Here is a 25,721-nt window from a genome sequence, read left to right on the forward strand (position 1 = left end):
TACAACCGCAAGGTCAACAGGATAAGATGCCGCTAACAAGTCTTAATGAATTAGCATGTGCACCTGACCTTGGTCAATAGTTTCTTAGCAACAGTCAAAAAAAAAAAAAAATCCATGAAGGCTGATGCTGATTTCAAGGCAGTTGGGAGAGGGAGAGAGGACAGGGAGGAGGCGAAGCCAGGAGGCCTCTCCACACTCATTACATCATCTTTCTCAAAATTAAAGAAAAAAAAAAAAGTGGGCACAAAAGTGCACATGATCAGGGCAGGTGTTAACATCGAGGCCTCACTTCCCAGGATCTGGGCCTTATTTGCTTCGGGGCAAGAGAGTGGCTGGTTTCTGACTAAGAAGTGTTAGTGCTCAAATGTCTTCCTGCCTCAAAATGCTTTCTCCGTTCGGTCTCTGGAATGGAGACGCCAATAGAGGGCAGATGCTATCTGGAGGGGGTGGTGCATGTTGCCATCATCATTAATCAGCGGTCCGGCCAGCCCTGGAAAACAAGGTGGACGGCATGCTGCCGCGGGGGGGGGGGGGAGTGGAGACCTCGGGTCCCGGGGATGCTGGACGGGGGTGGGCAGCGCTGCGAGGGCTCTCGTAGGGCTGAGCGCTGCGGGAAAGCAAAGGGAAAGGCCAGCCCAGGGGAGGTGAAGGAGGGGTGCTACAGCCAACTCCCTCCAACTCACAGTCTGCCGACGGTCAATCCTAAATGCTTAACCCGTGAGCTCTGACCTACGAAGGCAATGAAGGTACCATACTTGTGACTCTTAATTCACGTTTTTGTAGCGAACTCTGTGTCTGTGAAACCATGTTCTCCGCGGTCACTCTGGGGAATAAATCTAACTCACTGTGCTGAGGAGGAAGAAAGCAGATGACCAGCTCAAGGTAACCGCAGGGCAAAGATTTATGCACACGAACGCTTCCTGGGGATCCCGTGTGTGATGTGCTCTGATACCAGAGAATACGACACGGTGTCTCCAGGAGGCTGACAGTGAATGAGAGACGCAACACGCTAATGCAGCAAGACAAGGAGGGAACAAGACAGTAAAGAATTAAGTGTTAAACTGTGCTCTACAGTTTGAGTGGGTGGTTACCAATTTTGACCAGGCCTCAGAAATACTGATGCCAAGACCCAACCTCCAGAGATTCTCATCGGGAAGCTTGGAAGCTTGGGAATCATCTGTGTAGAGAGTGGGGCCTGGGTTCTCCTGAATAGGACTGTGATCTGGACAGAAGCGAGAGCCTGTGTGGTAAGGTGTGTGGCGCAGGGGCCAAGTTTGGGTAAAGAGAAGTGGATCTGGAATTTGTAAACGCAAGGCCAACGAGTAAGGTGAGCCCAGGTGATGGTGGGGTGGTGGGAAGCCTTACATGCCAAAGGAGCCATCTGGTCTCAGTCCAGTGGGGTCTGTCTAGTCAGGCCTGGCATTTACACTACGACATTACTTCCTGGGGGGAGACAAAGGGAATCAGATGTCCAAGCTGATTTGTCCCCTAAAGCTCTGTGCAATTTGTCAACGACTATGACTGGCAGGCTGAGGCTCCTGGGTCACATAACCCAGATGTATTCACTTATTCTGTCCGGGAAACTGAGCCCCAAATGTCAAGCCCAGCTCCGAATCTCCTTCAATCCGTTACCAGCCTTACTTGGTTTTTGGTGTCCCCCTGGCAAGGCCGGATCAACTCATCAACTAGGCACGCACAGCAGGCAGTTGAGTGCTTGTCCTCCCACATCCTCTCGAAGGCTATTCTCGAGAACACGGCCGGTGAAAACCGTGTTCCAAAGAAAGTGGGTTGAGAGACTCCATTCTGTATTAAGAACATGTAGCTAGTTACCCTTGTAATGGGAGTAGGTCTCATTTCGAAGATGATCACGTCTATAGATAAATCACATCTCATAATTCCCCAGGACTACATGGGCCCAGAGTTTAATTGGGTTACAACAGAATTCAATTATCCATGATATATCTGCTCCTCTCCCTGCACTTTCCCGTCCTCCCCTATACAGCCCCAGCCTGCTTATCAGAAAATATCGAGAGCGCACAGTTGGGGGAGCAGACAATTCTTCTAAGGACTCCTGGGAAGTTTCCTGAGCCCCAATTTATTAAGCATCATGTCAGACACATAAACCACGGCCCTGTGTGCTGCGTTCCTATCTGGAAAGTGATAACCAATTTCTCCCTGGCTAAGCCATTCTTTTCAAAACTTCCTGGGTACGTTTCCCTATTTCTCAGCACAGCTTCACATACGCACTGACGAGTGAGACAATCCATTAAGAAGCTGAGAAAGAGTCCTCCTGGGAGTGGGGTCAGGTGAAGAGAAAAGATTGGAGCCTGGGGGTTAAAAAAAATCAATCCTCCCATCACTTACTTTCAATCCACAGAGCACAGGGTCCAACTGGAGGCTTTGTCTGCTGCCGTGCGGGTCATCAGGCAAGTGTGCCTCGGTGATTCCAGCACAGCAGTGGTCCGAGGTCAGTGGGGAGACACCTGCTCAGACCTGTCAACAGGGCCTCCCTGGATCAACCCCAAAGGTGAGTTAAATAATCAGAGAGAATACTTCGAATCCAGGGGGACAGCGCGAAAGCACACATTACCTCCCTTTGTTTTTTTCACTATTGAAATGTATTATTTCCTCTCCAAAAGGGATTTCAAGGTCAATTGGAAGTTACAACAGTAAGATCATTACATCCTTCAAACAAATTACCCCAGTCAGATCAGGTCCTCACCGTTCATGGAAAAAGACTCCCTTTTTTGTTACTGACGACTAAGTACTCGTACTTAGAGCCTTATTCCCCATCGGCAGGGGCAGGACATTTTGCTCCTTGCTGATCCTATGTTGCAGGATGGGCCACGGAACGTAGTCTGGTGAAGGAAGGCATCTTGAACACATTTCATTTTTAAGGTAAAAATCGTTAAACTAGAGGCGCCTGGGTGGCTCAGTCGGTTAAATGTCTCTCTCTCCCTCACCGTCCGCCCCTCCCCCACTCAAATAATTTTTTTTAAAAAAGATTTTTTAGTTATTTGAGAGAAACAGAGCCTGAGCCGGGGGTGTGGGGAGGAGCAGAGGGAGAGGGAGAAGCAGACTCCCCACTGAGCAGGGAGCCCGATCCGGGGCTCGATTCTAGGACCCTGACATCATAACCTGTGCCAAAGACAGATGCTTCACCGACTGAGCCACCCGGGCACCCCAAATAAAATCTTTTAAAACCCCCCACTGACCTCACTAAGTATACAAACCCGTGGAGTCAGCCCATCCACATCTGACCGCAGCAAGCATCCTGCCCACTGAGGGAGTTAGAATTCCTGCTGCTCTCCTTCCCACATACGGTCAGGGGTTTCCAGACCCCAAGCCCATTGTCAAGCCCACAGCTCCCAAACTCTTCAGGTTGCTTGTTCATTGTCCAGGTGCAAATCCACATACCAATTAGGGTTCTTCAACCTCAAGTCGTACAGCCTCCGCCTTGACCTACTTTTCCCTTCTTTACTCTTCCGTGTGTGACGTAAGCCGAACAGAAGTGTGTATGCTTAATACATGCACAAGCCCAGCATGGCAGTAAAATGAAAAACTTACAACACGTATCTTACCATACGACACAGTCATCTTCTGTAAATCGTGCACATAATACGCAGAGGTGTTAGCTTCTCTCTCTTTTTTTAAGAAAACTCAGAATGAGTGAATGATCTCTGAGTGATTCCAATCTTTTATATTGTTATTTTTTAAAAAGATTTATGTATTTATCAGAGAAGACAGCACAAGCAGCGGGGAGCAGCAGGCAGAGGCAGAGGGAGAAGCAAGGAGCCGGATGCAGGACTCGATCCCAGGACCCTGGGATCATGACCTGAGCCGAAGGCAGACGCTTCACCGACTGAGCCACCCAGGCACCCTCCAATCTTTTACATTTTTATTTAAGGCAAAGAAACACATAAATATAGTTTGAAAAGCCAAGCTTTTGGCAAAAACTGAAGTCCGTCTCTCTCCTCCTCTTCCCTCGACGGTCTCATTGCCAAATGTTTCGCATTCCTTCTGGTATTTACTTCCACATTCACCAACTGTGTTCACACTGCCTCACCTTGGCTTTTCAATTTTAACCATTATTTCTTGGTGTCTATAAAAGACTAGGATTTAGGGGCGCCTGGGTGGTACACTTGGTTAAGTATCCAACTCTCAGTTTCAGCTCAGGTTGTGATCTCAGGGTTGTGAGATGGAGCCCCATGTGGGGCTCCGTGCTCAGCGGGGGTCTGCTTGAGATTCTCTCTCCCTCTGCCCCTCCCCCTCAAGCTCTCTTTCTTTCTTAAATTTTTAAAACCCTAAAGAAAGACTTGGATTTACCTCTTTTACACTATGCCTTCCTTTATCCTTCCAATATTATATTTTCTTCCAATATTATATTTTCTGTTCAGTGTTTGTATTCTGAAGACTGCATACGCTCTTCCCTGCTGAGACACATGCATTATATGATTGCATTTTCTGCCTATGGAACAACTATTTTAGCGAGGCCAATAACTGCACTGTTTTTCTATTTGCTTTGTTTTCTGTGTACTGATCAATAATTTATGCCAAACTCTGCTAAAACAATCGAAGATTCCTCTTGGTACAAATATATGAGGAAATCTCTCACTTCCACCTTTCTGGAAGCCCTCCAGCCTCTGCTCCATGCTGGATTGGCTGATGCCTTCTCTCCACACCGCTGTCACCTGGGATCTCCTTCCCCACCGCCCTCAGAGTCCCTCTGTCTCCTTCTCATGTGGGATCCCCCATTTCCCGGAGCTCTCATCTTCTTTCTCGATTTATGCTCCCATTTTGGGGGAGCAATCCTCTAGTAGCCCCCTGAGAACAGGTGCATGGGAGGTAAGTTTTCTGGGACCCTGCGTATCTGAAAATATCTTTATTCCACCTTCACACTGAACTGGAAACCAGACTGGTGCAGACCTCCCAGTCTCCACTGTTGCTTTTGAGAAGACCAACAGCACTGGGATTCCTAATCATCTGTAACCCATTTCTACCTCTTGGCAAGCCTGCAGGCTCCTCTTTTCCTCCTGTCTGTTCTGAAATTTCTGAGGGCCTTTTTTACTTCATTGTTCTAGGCACCCAGGGGAATCTCTGCACCAGGTAATTCTGTCTTTTGGTTCTAGGAAAGAGTCTTTCATAATTTCTCCATTTTATCTGTGTTCCTACTTCCTTTTCATCCTTCTGCCTTCATTGTTCTACTTTATTATAGATTCCCTCTTTTCCTTCCCACTGAAAGATTTAAAATTTTAAGTTTGTGCTGTCACATTTTCTAGTTAAAAATTGGGGGTGGGAGGTATTTTGTTTTGTTTCTTTTTTTTTTAAGATGGCATCCTACTCTAATTTGATGGCTCCCTTATCTTCCTCTCTCTGAGGATACTGTTTACGGTTTTCTCCTGCTCTGAGCACTGCCTTTGTTTCTTCAAGTTCCTCTTCCCATTTGCTTTTCTGTGTCTTTGTCTTTCATGTTATAGATGTTCTTCAGAAGTCTGGTGATCCTTGGGTGTCCACTCATATTTAACAGTGGGTCCCCAAAAAGCCCACTGGAAGCTTCATGAGAGGTAGTAAACTTCCCCGCAGAGTGATCAGGTGGGGCCCCAGGTGTTGGGTTTGGAAGCCCCCAAACATGAGTGTCTGTACGTATCTGCTCTTGGGCCTGCTTCCTCAGAGAGGAATCCTCCAACCTCCCACAAGGGCTAGGGGGCGGGTGGGTTCCAATCCTGACAGCTAAGAATTCCATGGCATTCTCAGAGCCTCACTGCTGAGTAGGCCCCATGTTCCATAAGGTGCCTCATTCCCAGTTTCAGCTGTGGCTCTTGTCCCCAGTTCCAGTGTTTCTCTGAGTCACCCCTTCCTTACAGTCAACCTTCCACCATCTGTGGGGCCAACGGGGAGTGGTAACCCAGGGCCCGGGCTGGAGAAGGAATCCTAGGTCTCCGGTGATAGACTTTCAAACAGTTTTTTTTTGTAGTCAGACTCCCGCTACATGGTGCCTCAAATTCCTGAGCCCTTCTTGGGGATCCACAGCACACCTCCTCACAGACACGGGGCAGAGTAAACAGAAACCTCATCAGTGTTCTTAGAATTGATCAGGCCAGGCTGTGGTAACAAGCGCTCCACATCTCCAAGGCTGGAAACAACAGAAGTGGATTCCTCTCTCACGCTACATGTCCCCAGGGTCGTCAGGGAGCCCAGCTCATCATGGTCCCGTGGGACCTGTGCTCATAGAGGCTCTGCTATCTTGTGACCCCGTCATCTTAACACGAGGCTTCAGCAGGAGAAACCTGCTCTGAGCTGCCCCTGCCCAGAAGCAGGATCACACATCACTGCTCCCATTTCAGTGGCCATGCCTAGCTTCCAGGGGACGGGGAAGGGCAGTGCCGTCCTCCCCATGCTTGAAGGAAGAGGACAACTGGACATCCTGGGAAGCACCCATGTCTATGGCAGCCAGTCACCGCGCTGGTATTACAAAACTGTGTTGTTCTCTTCGGCTACGGTCTCCTACTGTCTCTCTGGGCTTGGGGCTTTACACATTTTTATTATTTTATTGTCATTTTAGTGTAGCTTTAAGAGAGAGCAGAGATAAACACCATTTCGAGCTGCACAACACACTGCTCAAAATAGCCAAAACCCCCCAACCGCCACCGTATGCCAGCTCCTACCTCTCCCTGACGCCACCATGCCTGCTCTCCACTCAGAATGAGCTTTGTTGCCTAAAGGGAGGCTGGTAGGCTATGAAACTTTTCAGAACTAGTCATTCCTTAATGGTATTTTTCCAGAAGGGGGTTGGGAGGTCGTTTTCAAACATATTTGGAAAAGAGAAATCTTTCGTAGAAGCAAAGTGCTTACAGGTTGTTACAGTTTTCAAAACCCAATCATGTTCGATCAGGGCTGAGCCTCCAGAGTCTGCTCGAGCTCCGGCTAACGAGCAGTGCTATCTTCACGTCCACCCGGGAACAAACCCAGTTTGCTCCCAGGGAAGAGCAAAACGCCGGCGTTCTGAGGGAATAAAAAGGGGCATTAAAAGCAGATTTAGCAATCAGCAGTTATCGCTGGCAAATGGTAATGCAGGTGTTTTTCATTTCCCTCTATGTGTAGCTTCTGATCATGCCATTTGGGTTTTTTTTTGTTTTTTTTTTTTTTGTTTTTTTTTTTGAGAGAGAGGGCGGGTGAGAGAGAGAGAGAGCGCACGTGCGCGAGTGCTTGCAGGGGGCAAGGAGGTGCAGACTGAGAGGATCTTAAGCAGACTCTGCCCTGAGTGTGGAGCCGGATGCAGGGCTCGATCTCACAGCCCTGAGATCACGACCCTGAGATCAGCACCTGAGCTGAAATCAAGAGTTGGATGCTTAACCAACTGAGCCACCCAGGTGTCCCTGATCATGCTGTTTGAAAATGTGCTCCAAGGCCACTTCTCTAGGTCTGCTGACCATGACCAAGGAAATAGTCCCCTTTACTAAAAACGGACCTGTGCTAATAAAAGATGTAGTGAAGCCTCAAATCTACAGATCGTACGGGGGAGACTGCCCTGATGATACATTTTTCCCCCCCCTGTGAATCAGTGGTTCTTAATTTTTTATATGCTTTAGAATCACAGGGAGAATTTACAAAATGAAATAAAACAAAGCAAACCAGACAAAAACAGATCCCTGGGCCCCACCTTAGGTATTCTAATTTGGAAAGGAAAGGCAGTAATCTGTATTTTTAACAAGAACCTTCCAGACAGACCTCGGACCACACTTTAGCAGTGCTTTTTCATTTTCTACAACAGCATACACACAAAAAAGCGTTCAAGTAAATACTTTTTGATGCTGAGCTGGAAATCAACAGAATGTACAGACTTCTATTTTTCTCTCATAATACCATCAAAGATGTAGGGAATGAAGGTCTTTACTATGAACATGGCAGGACAGATGAAATACAACTCGCAAATTCAAATAGCTTCAAAACGACGGGTGGATTATTTTAAAGCACAGGTTTTGGGTTTTGCTTTGTATTAACTCTTCATAACCTAGTAAGGCCTACTCACCAATCTCAGCATCAAGCTGAATTTCTGCCAGTATGGCTTTCTAAAGCATCATCCAATATCCAATCATCAATTCTACCTTTTGAGTGAAACACAGTGCAAGAGGTTTAAGTTGGTCTCCTAGTTCAAATGAATCAAAGCAAGTGCCTGCCCTAAGCTCGGCTGTGCTGTGGGCTCATCGTGAGGCTACAGGGACAACGGGGTGAAGTCGGTTATGTCAAGGAGCTGGTGCATGGAAGAACACTGAAGGAGGAAACCACCATCTGGACCTAATGTTCCTGCAACTTTTTCTCTGATGGCTTTCCAAGGTTCTAAAAGGATGTGGAACCCGCCCTCTTGCTAGCACCTTACTTTTGAAAACTTGCTCTACTTCCACTACATGTGCAAAGTGCTGCAATATTTCCCTCCTCGCCAGGAGGAATCTGGAGGCAGCTGGAGGTCAGGAAGAAGTCTACCCGTGAGTGCACCTGTTCCTATGGGAAGCCCGGACAACAGAGGAGAGACACAGAGGGTTGCTGAACTAACTGACCCAATGCTGCCCCCTTCTTAGGGAGGACCCAGATCCTTCCCCGACCGGTTTTCCACCTCTCCGTAAGGGAGCCTGTGATTTAATGAACTTTTGGGACTTCATCAAGATAAAAAGCTTCTGCACAGCAAAGGAGAACAGTCAACAACCCACGGAATGGGAGAAGATATTTGCAAATGACACTACAGATAAAAGGCTGGTATCCAAGATCTATAAAGAACTTCTCAAATTCAATACACGAGAAACAATCAAATCAAAAAATGTGCAGAAGTCATGAACAGACACTTTTCCAATGAAGACATACGAATGGCTAACAGACTCATGAAAAAATGGTCAACATCATTAGCTATCAAGGAAATTCAAATCAAAACCACATTGAGATACCACCTTATGCCAGTTAGAATGGCAAAAATCAACAAGGCAGGAAACAATAAATGTTGGAGAGGATGGAGAAAGGGGAACTCTCTTACACTGTTGGTGGGAATGCAAGTTGGTACAGTCACTTTGGAAAACAGTGTGGAGGTCCCTCAAAAAGTTAAAAATTGAGCTACCCTATGATCCAGCAATTGCACTACTGGGTATTCACCCTAAAGATTCAGACGTAGTGAAGAGAAGGGTCATATGCACCCCAATGTTCATAGCTGCATTATCCATAATAGCTAAACTGTGGAAGGAGCCGAGATGCCCTTCAAGAGACGAATGGATAAAGAAGATGTGGTCCATATATACAATGGATTATTACTCAGCCATCAGAAAGAATGATTACCCAACGTTTGCAGCAACATGGATGGAACTGGAGGGGATAATGCTAAGTGAAATAAGCAGAGAAAGTCAATTATCATATGGTTTCACTCATTTATGGAACATAACAAATAGGGAGATTGGTAGGAGAAGGAAGGGAACAATGAAGGGGGGAAACAGAGGGGGAAATAAACCACGAGAGACTCTGGGAAACAAACTGAGGATTTTAGAGGGGAGGGGGATGGGGGATGGGCTAGCCAGGTGATGGGTATTAAGGAAGGCACGTATTGCATGGAGCGCTGGGTGTTATATGCAAACGATGAAGCATGGAACACTACATCAAAAACTGATGATGTACTGTATGGTGACTAACATATATAAAAAAACACAAAAACTAGCAGCCGGCAAATGATGACTGTTACTTAAAGAGGAGGTGAATGATACCTCTGACCTGCATAGCCCGCCCTTCACAGATAAGTAGGATGAACAAAGAGCTTCTAATAATGGCTTCCCACTCCAAAACATACACTGAGAAATAACCTGGTGCAATTACACAAGGCAGCATTAAATGAAATCGGATTGAACCTCCTGACCCTTCTTTCAGTCCAAGCTCCCATTTTAAATGAAAGTGCTTAATTATTCAAGAGAATGGAAAAGTGAGAGAGCAGAAAGAGAATCTTGGGCTCCAGGTAGTGGGGGCAAAGGTTGGTCTTAGTCTTCTTGATTTACTTTGAATGAACTATGACACCCAAGCTTGTCATGTTACCAAATTTCTTTGGGTATTCCAAAAATGGAAAATAAAATGTTGGCGGAGGCAGCGACAGCTTTCTGAACAATGCAGAGGAAGCACAATGCAGCTTTAAACCCCAAGCAGGTCTTTTGTGGAGAAGGGTGCCCTGGGTCCATCCGAAGTGAAAATTTAGCACTTACTAAAGCCACAGTGAGACCCAGGGTGGGCAGAAAACGGCAGCACCCCTGCCAGGAAAAAGCTCAGAAGATTTCCCTGATGTCCTCCAAGGATGCCACAATGGGGGCTCCCATCCATTAAGGGACTGCTTTAAGGCAGTGGTTCCCGAACTGCCGTCCTGCAACCAGCAGCAAGCAGCACCACCTGGGAACCTGTCGACAGTGAACTTCACCTGAGCCCTGGGATTCCAGAAAACCGAGAAGCTTAAGGAAACCTCCCCCTACCCTTTTGTGCTCTGGAAATGGCTTCCTGAAAAGACCAGCCCTTCCCCATATAACTTAGGGAAGCCTCACAGGTGTCCCCTTGTTTACGTATGACAGGGCCAGACACAGGCCCTCCAAATTCACAAAATCACTTTCCTGACAATGATTAGCTGAACTGCCATGAGTCAGAACAAAATGTCTGCTAACCAATCTTTGCCTAAACTTTTCTCCTTCCTCCAGGTCCTTGAACTTTTAGCCGGCCTACACCCCCTCCTCAACCGGCCTCGGGAGAACAGGCTGGCCTCGGGTTAAAACATAACGCTCTTCTGCAAGGCATTCAATCCAGGCTTTTACGCCACTTCCCCACACCTCCGTCTTTCTAGTCTTGTTTACTCCTCCCTAGAAAAGAGACTCTCTTTTTGCCCGGCCCCAGAGACCCTCGCAGACCCTATACTCAGAGCTTCTCCTACTGCAATAGGCCCCATCCCCTGTTCCAAGAGTACCTTTCTCCCCTTTGCAAAAAGTTTTTCCCGATGAAGTCTCTCCTTGCATAATTCGGACTTGGTTTTTCTTTGACATGGAAGTTACAAATTCTCAGGCCCCACCCCAGACCTTCTAAGTGAGAAACCGCTCCGGGAGCAGTTTGAGAACCAGTGATTTACAGCCATCCCTCTAAGGGTCTGATAAACGCACCCCACACCCGAACTCGGTCCCACTCGTGTTTCACTCAGGGGCTCGCAAGCGCAAGCTGTCTCCGAGGCTCGCGGTGGACACGTTTTTAGCGTCCCCATAGACCATTCATCTCGTGAAGTCATTTCCCTGGGGCAAGCACGGCCACGCGTGGAGTTGGAACCCGAACTCGCGCATACTTACATCTCCATCCACCGGCCTCTGGTCGTCACAATCCCTGGTGGGGCTAATGTCCTGGCGCATGACCCAGATGGGCTCTTTGGGCTCGTCGGGGGTGTAAGGCGAACGGATGGTCCTGGTTTTCACCTCCTCAATGGCCTCTTTGATGTCCTTGATGGCCAGCGAGATGGCATCCCTTTTCTCCTTGCTGTACCGCTGCCCCGCGTCGCCTCCTGGGGTGCCCGCCGCCCGCTGCTGCCCAGCCGGCGCCTGCTGCCCGGGGCTGTCGGGACGGCCCCCGCCGGGGGTGGGGGCGCGCTCCAGATCCTGCTCGGCCTCCGGCATGTCCTCAGCCTCCTTGTCCAGGCTCTGCGAGCTCATGCTCTGCTTGACCTCGGCCACGATCTGGTCGATGTCCTCCTCCTGCTCGTAGCTGTCCATGCGCGGGTAGGGCGCGAACTCGGCCTCCTTCTCTGGGCTGTCAGACTCGCCGTCCGAGCGCTCGTCATAGTGGTGCAGCCGTGCGCCCAGGGCCTCCTGGCGGTACGCCGCGGCCTCGTCGCGCTCCTGCTCATACAGCCGCAGCCCGTCGCGCGCCTCCAACTCGGGCGCGTCCCCGATCTCCTCGTACACGTGCTCCTGGAGGCCCCCGTAGTCAGCGTAGGGCTCGGCGTAGGGCTCGTCCTCGCTGCGGTGGAACAGCCGGTGCGTGTACACGTAGCCCGAGTAGGCCGCGTTCATCGCCTCCTCGTGCTCCAGCGAGTGGAAGTGCAGGTGGTTGGGCAGCACGCGGCGGTGCGTGGCCTCGGCGTGCTCCGCCTCCGCCTGCTCCGTGTACTCCTCCGCCTCGGGCCGGTACTGCACAGCGTAGGCGCTCTCGTCCTCGGCGTCCTGCGCACGCTCCGCATCGTAGCCGTCGCGGGCCGCGGCGATCACGTCGCCCTCGGCCGTATCCGTGTGGTTGTGGAAGCCGCTCTCCGTGCTGGCCGAGCGCGCCAGGCACTCCCCGCGCTCCTCCTCCTCCTGCTGCCCCGGCGGCACGCGGTGGTCCTCGACGGCGCGCCCGCGCCCTGGGCGGCCGGCATAGCGCTGAGGCTGCTGCGGCGGCTGCGGCTGCTCCTCCTCCACGTCGGGATGCTCCAGGTCAGCCTCCACCGACTCGTTCACCTCCCCGCCTGGCGCCTCGTCGGTCACCTCCACCTCCGCGGAGCCCTCCAAGTGGTTCATGGTGGGCGTCGGGCCGGCTGGGGGAGAGGCTGGGCCGGCTCAGTGCGCTCTCATTTTGCTCCACCCGTCTGCGAAGACAAGAAGGGGAGGGGCTGTCAACGTGCTTCAGACTGCACTTCGGAGCTGAGCACCCAGAGAAACCATAAAAACAGCTGCTATTGATCCCTTCTGAATCCGGGTCAATTAAAAAATGATTGCAAATTTAAACGCAACCTGACAGCACATAGTGCATTTTTCTTCGTTGCATGTATCATAATTTGTAATTACATATCTACTTGTCTAATTGCTTACTGGCTTTCTCCCTTCCCCACCCCTCAGACTGTGAGCCTCATGAGCGCTTTGTTCTCCCTCCACCATGCTTACTATTCAGGTTGCATTTCTGATGCACATGAATAAAGAGTACTACTAAATTGAATGGGCCAATTGACACATTTTCCATCTGCTAAGGGATAAATCTCTCCAAATTAAACTAGGATCCTAGATACTTTAGAAACGGTTCTTTAAATAAATTTCAAGGGAAAAAAATAATCTCGAAACGTTTGGAGCTCTTGCTGTCAGTATAAACACGCAGCCTTTCCGAGGCAGGCCTATCCACCATCCAAGGGTTCTTGGCCTGTCATGACTGGCTCTGTTACCTTGGACAAGCGGCTTAATTTTCTGGACCTCTGCTATGAGGTCTGACTTATTGACTAAGGGCTATTACACAGGGAAAAAGACTCCATGGTCAAGTAAGTTCGGGAAATGCTGACTTAGAGCTGACTTTTCATTGCGAATATTCAAGAGGGAAGACACAAGATGTGGAGTTTCCCAAACTGGTGTGACAAGGAAACCCTTTCCTAGAGGCCAGTGTTCTGACAAATCCATTTAAAGAAACACTGACTGGTGTGCTTTCCCACACACCCTGGACCTAGAATTCTCTGGTTCTATGAATTACCGTTATAGCTGGTACTAGATATATGGAAATCATGGTTACTTTCTTAAAAATATGGGTATGTTTCTTTACCTATTTCCAGAGAAAGTTGTAGCTAGAGCTGGATTTGATTTTGACCTCTCTCAATTGCTCTTATCACAAAATAGCTTTATAGCATAAGGTGTCCAGTGTATGGAAATAAATAGAAAGGATGTATAAAACAACAAAAACGGGCAGGATCCCTATGATTTCAAGACACCTGTGGGAAATGGGTTCAACTCTTAAGTGTAGGCTTTTCTCATAGTGTTCTTTTGGAGAACCCACATTACAACTGGACAAAAGGGAAGGGAAGTGAAATCTTTAATGTACTAGCAGAAAGCTCCAAGAGGATCGGGGACATTTGACTGGCTCTCTAATATTGCAGTGGACTATATTCTTCTCAGCTCCCCACAACACAGCGATTTCCTTCAAACACTAGGACAATCTCAGTAGTAAAGGAGGGCGCTTTGGAGCTTCCAAAGCAGAACCATCACCTCTCCCCCATTCTTTGTGGATCCACCCCCATCCCCCACTGCCGGCTGGTACATAGTGGAAGAAAACAATTATGGTTTACTAGAGATGAACGATCCTAATTGCTTTCTTCCTTGAAAAGAGTCCCACTTCATACAAATGAGACCCAGTCTCCTCTGAAAAATTGTGGCTTCCCCTCATTAACCCCGAGAACAGTGACTTGGAGGACGCATAAGAAAGTTTTCCAAAAGCAAGTATGAGGCTCCATTCAGACTTTGATGGATGGTTAATGCTTTGAACAGAAGAGACAAGTATTGGTGCTGAGATCCCTCTAGCTAAGTGGCCTCCAGTGGATCATGGAAAATACAGAACAAATATTCAATTCAATATAGCACATGGACAAACACAGTCTACCCACATTTCCTTTTTGAGGCCTGTCTGGAAAAGACAACAAATTAAATGTATACATCTCAGTCCGATGGACACAAATCAAGTGTTCAGAAAGAGGGATACTGAACAGTGTTAGCAATACAATAATAAGCATCCAAAGCATATGAATGGCCAACAATTCATGATAACCACGTGCGGAATTGACCAAAACCCTGTCTACAGTGAAAATAGATTTAACTGATGAAAATCTACTGATACATGTATTAAAAAGAAGTTTTAGTTTAGGGGCGCCTGGGTGGCTCAGTCAGTTAAGAATCCGACTCCTGATTTCAGTTCAGGTCATGATCTCGTGGTTGTGAGATTGAGTCCTGGGTCATGCTCCACACTTAAGATTCTCTCTCTGACCCTCTTCCCCCAACTCCCATGCACATGGGCTCGCTCGCTCTCCCTCTCTCAAAAAAAAATTTTTTTTTGTTTATTCTGGGTTAAAATTGCCGTTTGACCAGCAAACAGTGTCCACTCATAGAGTACTTATTGATTCAAAGGAAATGGGATTTCCGTGCATGTCTGTACACTAAATCGGGGTAAAGAAAGTTACAAGAAGCCCATTCTTTGGGGGAAAATACTGTTAAAATCATGTTGTTTGGTACCATGGAGATTTCTGTTCACTAAGTACATTCTCCTCATACCCCCTCCCCAAGCCTCAGGGGAGTATTTATTCATAGTTATTTATATTTCACTCACTGTCAGGGTTTCAAGACTATAGTTTGGGTTGTGGTATTGCCAACATGCGAATTAATAAGACGTTGATTTGAGGGATTTCCCTAAGAAAAGGCAACTAGCATCTGAGGATAGAGCTGACGGTGCAGATCAGGTCCGTCAGTAGCCCATGAGAGGAATGTTCTGGCAACTCTGGGAGTGGTATTTATTAAAAAAAAAAAAAGACAGGCTAGGTTATTGTGGAAATTGCAGGTTATTGTGGGAAAAAATATATATGTACAACTTTTTTGCAAAGCGATTTGGAAAGAGGAATTAAAATCTTTAAAAGGTAACATACCTTTCCCTCAGTAGTTCTACTTACAGAAATCTAAAGGGAAAAACTCAAATATGGACAAAGACAAAGATGTTTCTCACGGTATTTGATTAAAAAGCAAAGATTATAAACACGAAATACTAAGCGCTGACATTAAGTACCAGTATGTACAGCGCTAAACGTCTTAGCAGCATCTTCCGACCCAGGAAGATGTGGGGGTTTCCTTGCTGGGTCGCTGTACCCCGAGTTTGGAGTTTGCACGGCACTCAAACTCTACCTGCCACAGTGGGACAACCATGCCTCCTCGCCCTCCCTCCCCACCTGGCTCCCAAAATCTGGTCCCCTCCTGTATCCCCTGTATGGGTGGAGGCACCCCCAGCACCCCCAGTCGCCCCAGCTCTGATCCAGGACACATTACTGACTGATCTCTTTCCCTCACCTCCTCGCCCAAACCGATGACCGAGTCCATCGTCTTAATACCTCCTGCGTCACCCTCACTGCCACCGCCTTGTCTTGGTCTGTCTTGCCTACACAGTTGTGTCCTTGACTCATTTCTCAACTGCCTCCAGTCCATCCTTCCCACTGCTAACCGGATGATCTTTCCAAAATACAACCTGAAGCCCAGAACCTGACTTCTCAAACCGTCAATGATTCCCCTCTCGTGCTGAGGCACGACCAGGCATCTTCTACACGATGATGCGTTCAGTCCTCAACTAGCCTATGCAGAGAGTACTCTTCTACCCTCCTCCTACAGAGAATTATCAGCTCCTTGAAAACTGAGGAAATGGAGGCATGGTGGGGCTAGGTGATCGCCCCAGGTCGCCTGAGCAACAGAACCGGTGAACTGGCCCCTGACCCCCGCGGTCCAGCTCTAGTTCTGGGCTCCTGAGTCCTACACCCTGCAAACAAAGCCCAAGAGCCCCATCACTCCGCCAGCCCCACTGCCTCAACCCACCTGCACCCCATGTTCTAACGCCCCCAGCGCTGACCCGAACTGCCTTCCCTACTCTCAGCGTATTTTCACCTACATTTGGTGACTCTTTCTTGTCTTTGGTGTATCTTTCTTGTCTTCCCCAGAGCAAGCTCACACTTGAGGACTATCTATTATGTGCCGGCCTCCAGGCAATGTTCTAGGCACTGGGGCGGAGCAGTGACCAAGGAAGACAGGCTACTCCGATTCATGAAGCCTCTATTCTGGTGCGTGAGGTGGGGGGCAGGGGAGGGAGGTGAAGAGAAAGGAGAGGGGAAGAGACAGTGACTGTGTAAATAAACAAACAGGATAGCCCCAAATAGTGAAATGTCTTATGAAGAAAATAAAATGGTAAAGGCATAGCAAGTGACCAACGGGAGGGGGTTATGTAGACAGTGGCCAGAGGAGATGATGTGTCAGCTGAGGCCTGAATGATAAGGGGCGGCCACATAAAAATCAGAGGGCAGGACCATGAGGCAAGGAGGCACTGCTAGGTTCAAGGGCAGAAGCAATGTTTGTGAGTGAGAAAGGAATGGTGTGGAGGGAGATGAGGATGGGGAGATGGGAAGCGTTGGCAAGGCCAGGCCTGGTATATCATGGTAAAGAGTCTGGATTTTATCTCAAGGGCCTTGGTATGCTACTGAGTGGTTTTAATCAGGAGAGTTACAAGGCTTAATTAACTCCTCACTTCATCCCCATTATACTTTGTCTATCATTATAGATAATGTGTATATATATATATGTATACATATATATAATGTATATATGTGTATATGCATATATGTTTATTATATAGTGTGTATTGTATATATGTAATGTATACTATATGTATATTTATGTATAAATTATATTATAGCACCTGTCACACAAAGCAACAGTTCTTTATAAATACGAAGTCTTCAGGAAAAGAGGACTTGTCATTTATCTTTGATTCCCCAGTGCCAAGGACAGAGGTTGCAGAGTTGGTAGACAATGAATTTTTAGTAATTAAAAAGGAAAAAAATTCTACTCCCCCCCCTCCCCAATATTTGGGGCCTTCCAGCCGTTGGCATGCTCAGGCTTTAGAGAACTCCTTTCTTCTTTCCATCTTGAATCTTTGCTGCCCTTTTCCATCCATGCACCTCCTCCACCTTCTTCTGATGCTTCAAGTGCCCAAAGAACTCTAGTGATTCAATATTTTCCTACGTTTGTGTGTATCGATCCAGTTGGCATTTATTAGACATGTACCAGGTACTGCGCAAAGGCAAAGGGCATGCAAAAGTTTCGAAAGCACGGCCCCAGCCTTCAAGGGCAGACAGCTCTAATAATTATACTACGTGCTGCAAAGTGCAAAATAGAAATAGGTGCAAGCTACAAGAGGAGCCTAGAGTTCAAACAACCACCACAACTGCATTCCCTTTGTGAGTCACATGAGTGCTGCGGTTCCTAAAGGGTCTCGATTTCATGAGCTCGTAAGCATTCCGGGAACTAAGGCCTCGGAGAAGAGTGCCTTCTGCCAGTCAATGGCCTTGACTAGGACCCATGTGCCCCCGGAGGCTGGGGCAAAGGGAGGAGGAGCGGCTGGTTGAAGAAAATCCCTCCCCGGCTACAAAAGTGTTGTGTGCTCTGGAAGACAGAGGCAGGACAGTCCCCACTGCAGGAGCTCCTGTACAGCATGAAGAGGGGGTGCTGCGGTGTCCTGGCTGCGGAGTGAGGGAATCCAGGTGGCCAGCAGTGAAGCACAGGTGACTTTCTGGCCCCTAGCTCTGGAATGTTCTACAGCCAGCTGGAAAAGGTTAACAAAGGGAAGGAACTCTGCTGCAGTGCCCTGTTTATAACTAGAACATTTCACAATTCAGCCGCTGAATCCAGGTATCTCATAATGGTAGCTGAGACTCGTGTTGGCTTGGGATTAATGGAAGGGGAGGCTGTAAATTACTTTGGCTGATCTGTCCTTAAGTAGTCATTGATAAGAAATTCCAATAGACTGTCCCTTTTAACACTTGCAGAAGTAGTTTTAGAAAACAGGTCTGACTGAAGACAAAATGCAGTGTGAAAAAGAACAAAAGGAGTTGTATCAGGTTGTTAACATGGAAGGGATGGTGGAGTGATGCTGGTATAGGGAAAACAGGAAGGTGGGGGGTACAGAAGTGGGAACAGAATAGGACTGACTGTGCTAGCCATCTGCTCCCCTGACAAAACTAGAAAGAACAATATGATTCCATATATATGTTTTTATATTTTTGTGTTTATTTAAGAAGTATAATTACCTTCTGTGAACTGAAGAAATGTTCCTTGTCTCCTGCCAGAGTTGCAAAGAAAGTCCCATTTCTTTGGACTGTAGCCCTGTCCTAATTCACCTGCGCACATACATTTCCAGTCCACATGATGTCTGCCACCAAGCCACTGGAGGGGCACTGTGCGTGCACACACACGCCATCCGCACAGACTGGGAGATTAATGGCTCTCATTTAAGAAAAAAATGGTGACAGAATATGAATACCAGGTATTCTTATCCATCATCTCTACTCTATATGTTTTCCTTCTATGAATGAGATCAACTCTGGAAAATCTACTAGAAAATCCAAAGGACATCAAGAACTCCTTTTGAAAGCAAATCATCAGCTTTCTGAACTCAGTGCATGTATTTATAAGGGTAACAGAAGACAGAAATTTAAAAAAAATAGCGTCCATTAAAGTTTAATCTCCTTTGATTCATTTGGAAATTAAATTTAATGATACTGGGAGCTAAGATGGATACAGAACATGTATTTTTCCTTCCTAAAATCGTGGGGAATCCACACAAGAAGCATAACGGGCGTAAAAGCCTGCCTGCCTGGGTCTCAGCCTCTATATCTCTCCTTTCCCAAGGACAGAGTCCATTTGACCTTCCCCTACTGCCCTAGTCTGTCACATGCAGGATCAGCCTGCTCCTAGTCTCTCTTCAATCCTCATTTTAGATTTAGCTTTGTCCCTCACTCAAGAATTAGGATCTGGCCTCGGGTCTTCCAGCCAGTGATTTGATTTCTTCCCCTGTATACAGACTGACCCAATGTTGGCAGTGGATATCCCATTTTCTGGGTCAAGAATGTCAATGGCTTTTTTGGATGGCCACTCATTGATGGTTGCCATATCCCTTAGAGATGGTGGAATGCCTGCCGGACTAAACATGGAGCTGAACTTGACTTCCAGCACCTGCCCAACACAGGTGGGTGGGTCCTGGTCCTTGGTAGGCTGTATCCTTACATGTTTTAAGGCCACTGCCTTTGCTCAAAATACTTTGGCCACTCCTTTATTGAAATAGCTTTCCAAGTTAATTTCTGGGATTTGAAACTACCAGTAAATTGTTCTCAATATTCTATTCTAATATTAAGTCATATATTATTTTTGCCATCAAAGGATTATCCCTCACCTTATTTACAAGAATTGGCTGTGAATGGTGCTTGATAGTCTTCAAATATCGAAGTTACCTCTAAAGGATCATCTCATCATCCACACACTTAATGAGATATTACAGTGGTTAAGGGGACAGGTGTGGGTGACAGACTGCCTCAATGCTCATAGTTGCATTACTACTTTCTTTGACTTTGGATAACTTATAGCAAATGCTCCCATTTTATCATTTCTAAAATGGGGATAGTAATAGTACCTACATCACAGGGTTCCTGAATGATACAAGTTAATAAATATAAAACACAGCAATGTCCGATACATTGTAAGTGCTACTTGATATTCATCAGTGCATTTTCTGCACACACCATAATTAGTATTTAAGAGATCAATACATAGTTTTTAAAAAGCAAAAAAAAAAAAAAAAGATGAAAACAAGTAATGCTACTATAAATGCCTTGAGCTCATGGTACATTTCTTACTACTCTTTCCCAAGTAAGTCTGGATAGGGATGGGAAAGAAGCACCTAGGCTACTTCTAATCATCTTGAAATAAGACTGAGCATAAATAAATCCACCAAACACTCATCACAAACCCTATACTATGTGTGGAGGCCAATGCATGTGGTGTTCTGCATACTATTGGCCTAACCCTCACAATAGCCCCAGTGGGACTTACTGTCTCCAATTGCTGATTTTGAAACGGAAGCTTAGACAGCTTAAGTAACTTGTCCAAGGTCACTCAGAGCCGAAAGGGTTGGAGGTAGATTTGTCTGGATCTTACCATTCATGTTTTTCTTATTACATTTCACTGAGCCTATAAAGTGATGTGATTGATTTTTTTTAAATAAACATCTAAATTGGTGTAATCCCTTTTGGAATAGTCACCTTGGCAGGCTCTATACTTACACGTTCCAAGGGCGCTCACCACCTATGCTCAAAACACTTCGGTCAGTCCTATATTGGAATTGATTTCAAAGTTAATTTAAGGGTTTTGAAGCTACCAGCAAATCGTTTTCAATATTCTATAGTCATATTTAGTTATATTTGATTTCTGACCTCAAAGGGTACCATCCAGATTTATCATCCATCTTATTTACAAGATTTGGCTGTGAATGCTGTTTGATGTTCTCCAAATATCAAATCTATCCCTAAAGGATAAAGATGTGCAGCAGCCAAGAATATTAAAAAGACTCTGGTTCAAGCTCTGAAGTCAATTCCAAAAGAGGGCTTTAAAAGTTGTGCGGTCAATGGCCATATCATTCCCATAAGCTTTTAACTTTGCAGAGAGGGACAGAGGCCATTTGAATGAATGCATTCTTGTGTGATTACTGCAAAATCAAGTTCATTACTTTCGTCCACCTTGAAAACTGTATAATTGTGGCTAACGCTAACCGGGCAGGAAAATTAATTCATCTACTTGGATTAATTCAGTCATGCCAACCCCAAAGCTCTGATCAGAACCCAGCCTTTGATTAAAGAGAAAATTTGGAATTTATGCAGATTTCCTTATTGTCTGGCTCTTCATCTAGTATTTTAACAATCGAATTATACATTTATCTTTCTTATTTCAATAAAACACATGAAATAAGCTTAAGGCAATCATGGAAACTCAGAAGGGAAATCTTGCAACTTTTACAGAAAACTCAAGGAATGTTCTCTGGAAATCAAAGCCAATTAAAAGTCTATCTGAGTTTTCCTGAGATGCACCTGGTACAAAAATCAAACATATCTGCATAGTCCATATATATTGAGGTTTTAATAGAGTCAGGAATTTTTTTCTGTTATAATCTCCTTTTTTATGTCCTTATGCAAGTTCCTTTCTTTACCCCCCACTACATTTATTATCTCTGTTGCTACATTACACTCAGTTCAGGGGTATTAAGTCACCAGTTACAACGCAATTGGGATCATTGTCCTGGTATTTCTGTTATCATCCAGAAAGCCATGCACATTCAGCACTATGGTGTTAGAGATAGTAAATCTCTAAACTCAGTTCAGCTATGTTAGTTTTCAGAGGCTCATTACTTCATACTGCAAGAGGACACGGAAACAGGGGAATATCAGGCGAAGGTTGAACTGAACAGTAATTCATTAAAATAGAGTCTTTCCTTTGAGACCACATCACCTCAAATTTACCACTACTGTTACTTTTACAATTATTTGGCTTATTAGAAAGTCAGTTAACTTGCTTCTCTCTATTCCCTCAAGTTTTCTATAGCTTCCTCCAGCATTTTCCTTCCCCAAATTCACACCAGAATGTCAACCATGACCCTAATTATAAAGCTTCGGATTAAATTATTGTTTCCAAGCTTCTTTTTTTTAATTCGCAGGTCACAAAAGCTGCCTGGGCTGTGCTGGCCATCATCTTCAAGCACTTTTTTTTCAGCTATACTTCAAATCTGATATGCCAGGGCTGTCCTCGATGATTAAAAACAGTGTATCCAGACAGGTTTGCCCTCTGACACTTCAGCTCTACAACTCCCAAAGCACGAACTCCATTAAGCAACTATTAGGTAACAATGCTGGTAATGACTTGCATTTGGATTTGATGAGCCAGAAATTCCATATTGACTCAAAGCCTCCCATGACAATCAACTCTCTCAATCAGTCATGTTAGCAAAAAGTTAACAGGGAAATAAACATAATGTGGGAAAAGAAAAAAGTTGCTTTTTCTTCAAAACAATTCATGAATCACCTGGAAACTCTTCAGAGTTCATTGGACATGTTAACTAGAATGGGAGGAGGTAGGGTGCCTGTGTGCTATACTCTTTTTTTTTTTAAGATTTTATTAATTTATTTAACAGAGATAGAGACAGCCAGCGAGAGAGGGAACACAAGCAGGGGGAGTGGGAGAGGAAGAAGCAGGCTCATAGCAGAGGAGCCTGATGTGGGGCTCGATCCCAGAATGCCAGGATCACGCCCTGAGCTGAAGGCAGATGCGTAACAACTGCACCACCCAGGCGCCCCCCGTGCTACACTCTTCTATTCATCAACTAATTTCATTTAGGCCCCAAATTCACACCGGTGAAATTCAAACATGATTTTCTGGCACCCAGAGCCTTCTGGTCACCTTGAGGGAAGACATGAGCTTCTTCAAAGGAAATTATTTTTAATTTGCTTTATTAAAAAATGGTGTTGGGGGCGACTGGGCAGTTCAGTTGGTTAAGCATCTGACTCTTCTTTCAGCTCAGGTCATGATTTCAGGGTTGTGAGATCGAGCCCCGCATCAGGATCCATGCTGAGCGTGGAACCTGCTTAAGATTCTCTCTCTCCCTCTTCCTCTGCTCACCCTCCGTGTGCACATGCTCTTTCTAAAAAAAAATTTGTTTTTAATGGTGTTGATTTTACTGAAGATTTCATAAAGAAGAAGGAAGTGAAAGATTATATCATATTCCACACCCCTTACTCTCCCCCTCCCTAAACTAATTGGTTAATTTTCCCACATCTTCCTTTTCAGTCCTCAGCTTCAGGTCTTCCCTCTCTCACAAACCTTCCTCTATAGTCCTGAGTCTTCGTGGTTCTTGTCCCTTCCTTCTGGATCATCATAGTCCAGTAGAAATATAGTGTGAACCACACATGTGATTTAAAAATGTTTACAGTCACATTGAAAAAGGTAAGAAAGTAAAATTAACTTTAATAACATCTTATTTTACCTAGCATACCTGAAATATTATCATTTCAACATATGATCAATATAAGCAATTACTACTGAGACAATCTACATTCTTTTTTCCTAAGTCATCAAAATCAAATGTGAATTTTACACTCATAACAGTCTCAATTAGGACTAACTACATTTCAATAACCACATGTGGCTGGTGGCCACCATATTGGGTAGTATAGTTCTACATCTAACTTCTGGGTTTCCCAAACTCTCTCCTTTTCATTTGCAGAAAAATTTAGCCACGTTCAAGCTCTTCTAAAAGTACATACAGTCACCCTTCCATCACCCTACCCGACAAACGAAAGACCCTCCAGTTATCAGAATTTTCCTTCCAAATAGCAGGAGGTTATGAACAACAAATAAATGAATGAGTGGAAATTGCTGTGACCCAGAACCAAGTTCTACACTGTCTGGTCATTGATCTCCCAAGGGGACTGGTCCCGTATTCTTCTCTCCCAATCTTCACCGCTGTCCTTTAATCTGAGATCTCTATGTACCCACATCCAGTGTGGCTGCACCTGCTTCTTTCCCCTCCCCATCACTCTCAGCCTTGCTCTTCCATTTCCCTTCTGTCCCTCCAACAGAGAGCCCTCAAGCTCATGGCCATACGAACCCACAGCTCCTGCTTTCAGCACACGGGCCCCCTGCTTGCAGAGAACAGAAGTTGCTCAAAGATTCCTCAAACAGGCAGTGAGGCTCTGGAGAAACCAGGCAAATAAGAACAAGGAGAACCTTTTTCTCTCACTTGGAGGAGGCGGGTGGGAAAGGGAAAGAGAATCCCAGGGACTGGGGATTTGAGTCCGAGGCAGCAGAACATACTGGTTAAGAACATACATCGAGTGAGATGGCCTAGGTTCAAATTCAGTTCCAGCGCTCACTAGATACGTGACCTTGGGCAAGTCACTTAACCTCACTCTGCCCCAGTTTCATCTTCTCTAAATGGGGGTAATAGTAGCACCTACCTCATAAGGTTACTGGAGAATTAAATGAGTTAAAGTAGCACAAACAGAATAAAATACATACTTGTCAATTCACAGAACGTACAACACCAAGAGTGAACTACGGACTTTGGATGACAATGGTGTGTTGATGTAGCCTCATCGGTATAATAACTGAACCACTCTGGTGTGGAGTATCGATAGCTGGGGAGACTATGCATGTATGGGACTGGGGCCACTGGGAAAATCTCTGTACTTCCCACTACATTTTGCTGTGAACCTAAAACTGCTCTAAAATATATATGAAAAAAATACTTTTTTTCATATATTTATTTATAAATATATCATCAATTATTTATAAATATATATATATGCTTTACATGTTATATGTAATACATATCACATAAGTAAAAAGTATAGATATATAAATATATAAATATAATATAAACATATATTATATAACATATATAAATAATGTAAATATAGGGGCACCTGGGTGGCTCAGCCAGTTAAGCAGCTACCTTCGGCTCAGGTCATGATCCCCGGGTCCTGGGATCGAGCCTCACGTTGGGTTCCCTGCTCAGCGGAGAGCCTGCTTCTCCCTCTCCCTCTGCCTGTCACTCTGCCTACTTGTGCTCTCTCTCAATCTCTGTCAGATAAATAAATAAAATCTTAAAAAAATAATGTAAATATATATAAATAATCTATTATATATGAATATATAAATATAAATACATATATTTCATGACTTACAATATTCAAGCAGGGCTGCTTCACTTTAACCAAACTAACCCACGACCCCTCACTGAAGCTTAAGTGACATGTGGTTTGGCCACATCTCTGCTACTGTCCCACCACCATCCCGATTCTGAGACCTGATGAGTACAGGTGTGGGTGGCAGGAAGCTGACTGGCACACGGAGTCACTGCCTGGCCAGCCGGCTCAAAGGCCCCCCTGCGATGTGTGTACAGGCTATTTCTGGAGCCTCTAACCCAGCCGGGACCACACCCTGGGCTTCTGGCTCACGGACTGCCTGCTCAGACATGGTAACACTCGGCTCACATCTGCCGCTGAGCCTCCCCAGCCCTCTGCCGCTGAGCCCCGTCCTTTCGGCTTGCCCTCCAGCGAGCTGTTGAGTTGTTCTGCTTGCCCACCTCACAGCAGCCCACCTCAGCTTGGAACACGAGCTCTCTCTGACCTCGTGCTCCTCGCAGCCCTCCAGCTCCAACTCTGGAAGAGTACAGCTCTGGCCAGGCAAGCTGCTTACAGCCCTGGACTGGCAATCATAGATTCTTACCACCTTTCCTCATCTATAAAGTGGGTCCACGGAGGGTGATTTGAAAGCATCTCTCAAAATTACCTCTCTGAGGAATTACATATTGCACTGACGCACAAG

The 25,721-nt window shown here is 46.0% G+C and overlaps 1 protein-coding gene across 4 annotated transcripts in view; it reads right to left on the reverse strand.

Moving 5' to 3' along the window:
- Positions 1–25,721, reverse strand: part of APBA1 (amyloid beta precursor protein binding family A member 1) — a 195,669-nt gene that overhangs the window by 55,199 nt on the left and 114,749 nt on the right. For all 4 annotated transcript variants that reach the window (XM_026519341.4, XM_057305579.1, XM_057305578.1 and 1 more), the window contains exon 2: positions 11,337–12,607. In XM_026519341.4, the coding sequence (XP_026375126.2) occupies positions 11,337–12,539 (1,203 nt within the window). In that variant the 5' untranslated portion in view covers positions 12,540–12,607. The remainder of the gene's footprint in view (positions 1–11,336; positions 12,608–25,721) is intronic.

The sequence above is a fragment of the Ursus arctos genome, unplaced genomic scaffold (assembly GCF_023065955.2).
Source record: "Ursus arctos isolate Adak ecotype North America unplaced genomic scaffold, UrsArc2.0 scaffold_33, whole genome shotgun sequence".
Lineage (NCBI taxonomy): Eukaryota > Metazoa > Chordata > Mammalia > Carnivora > Ursidae > Ursus > Ursus arctos.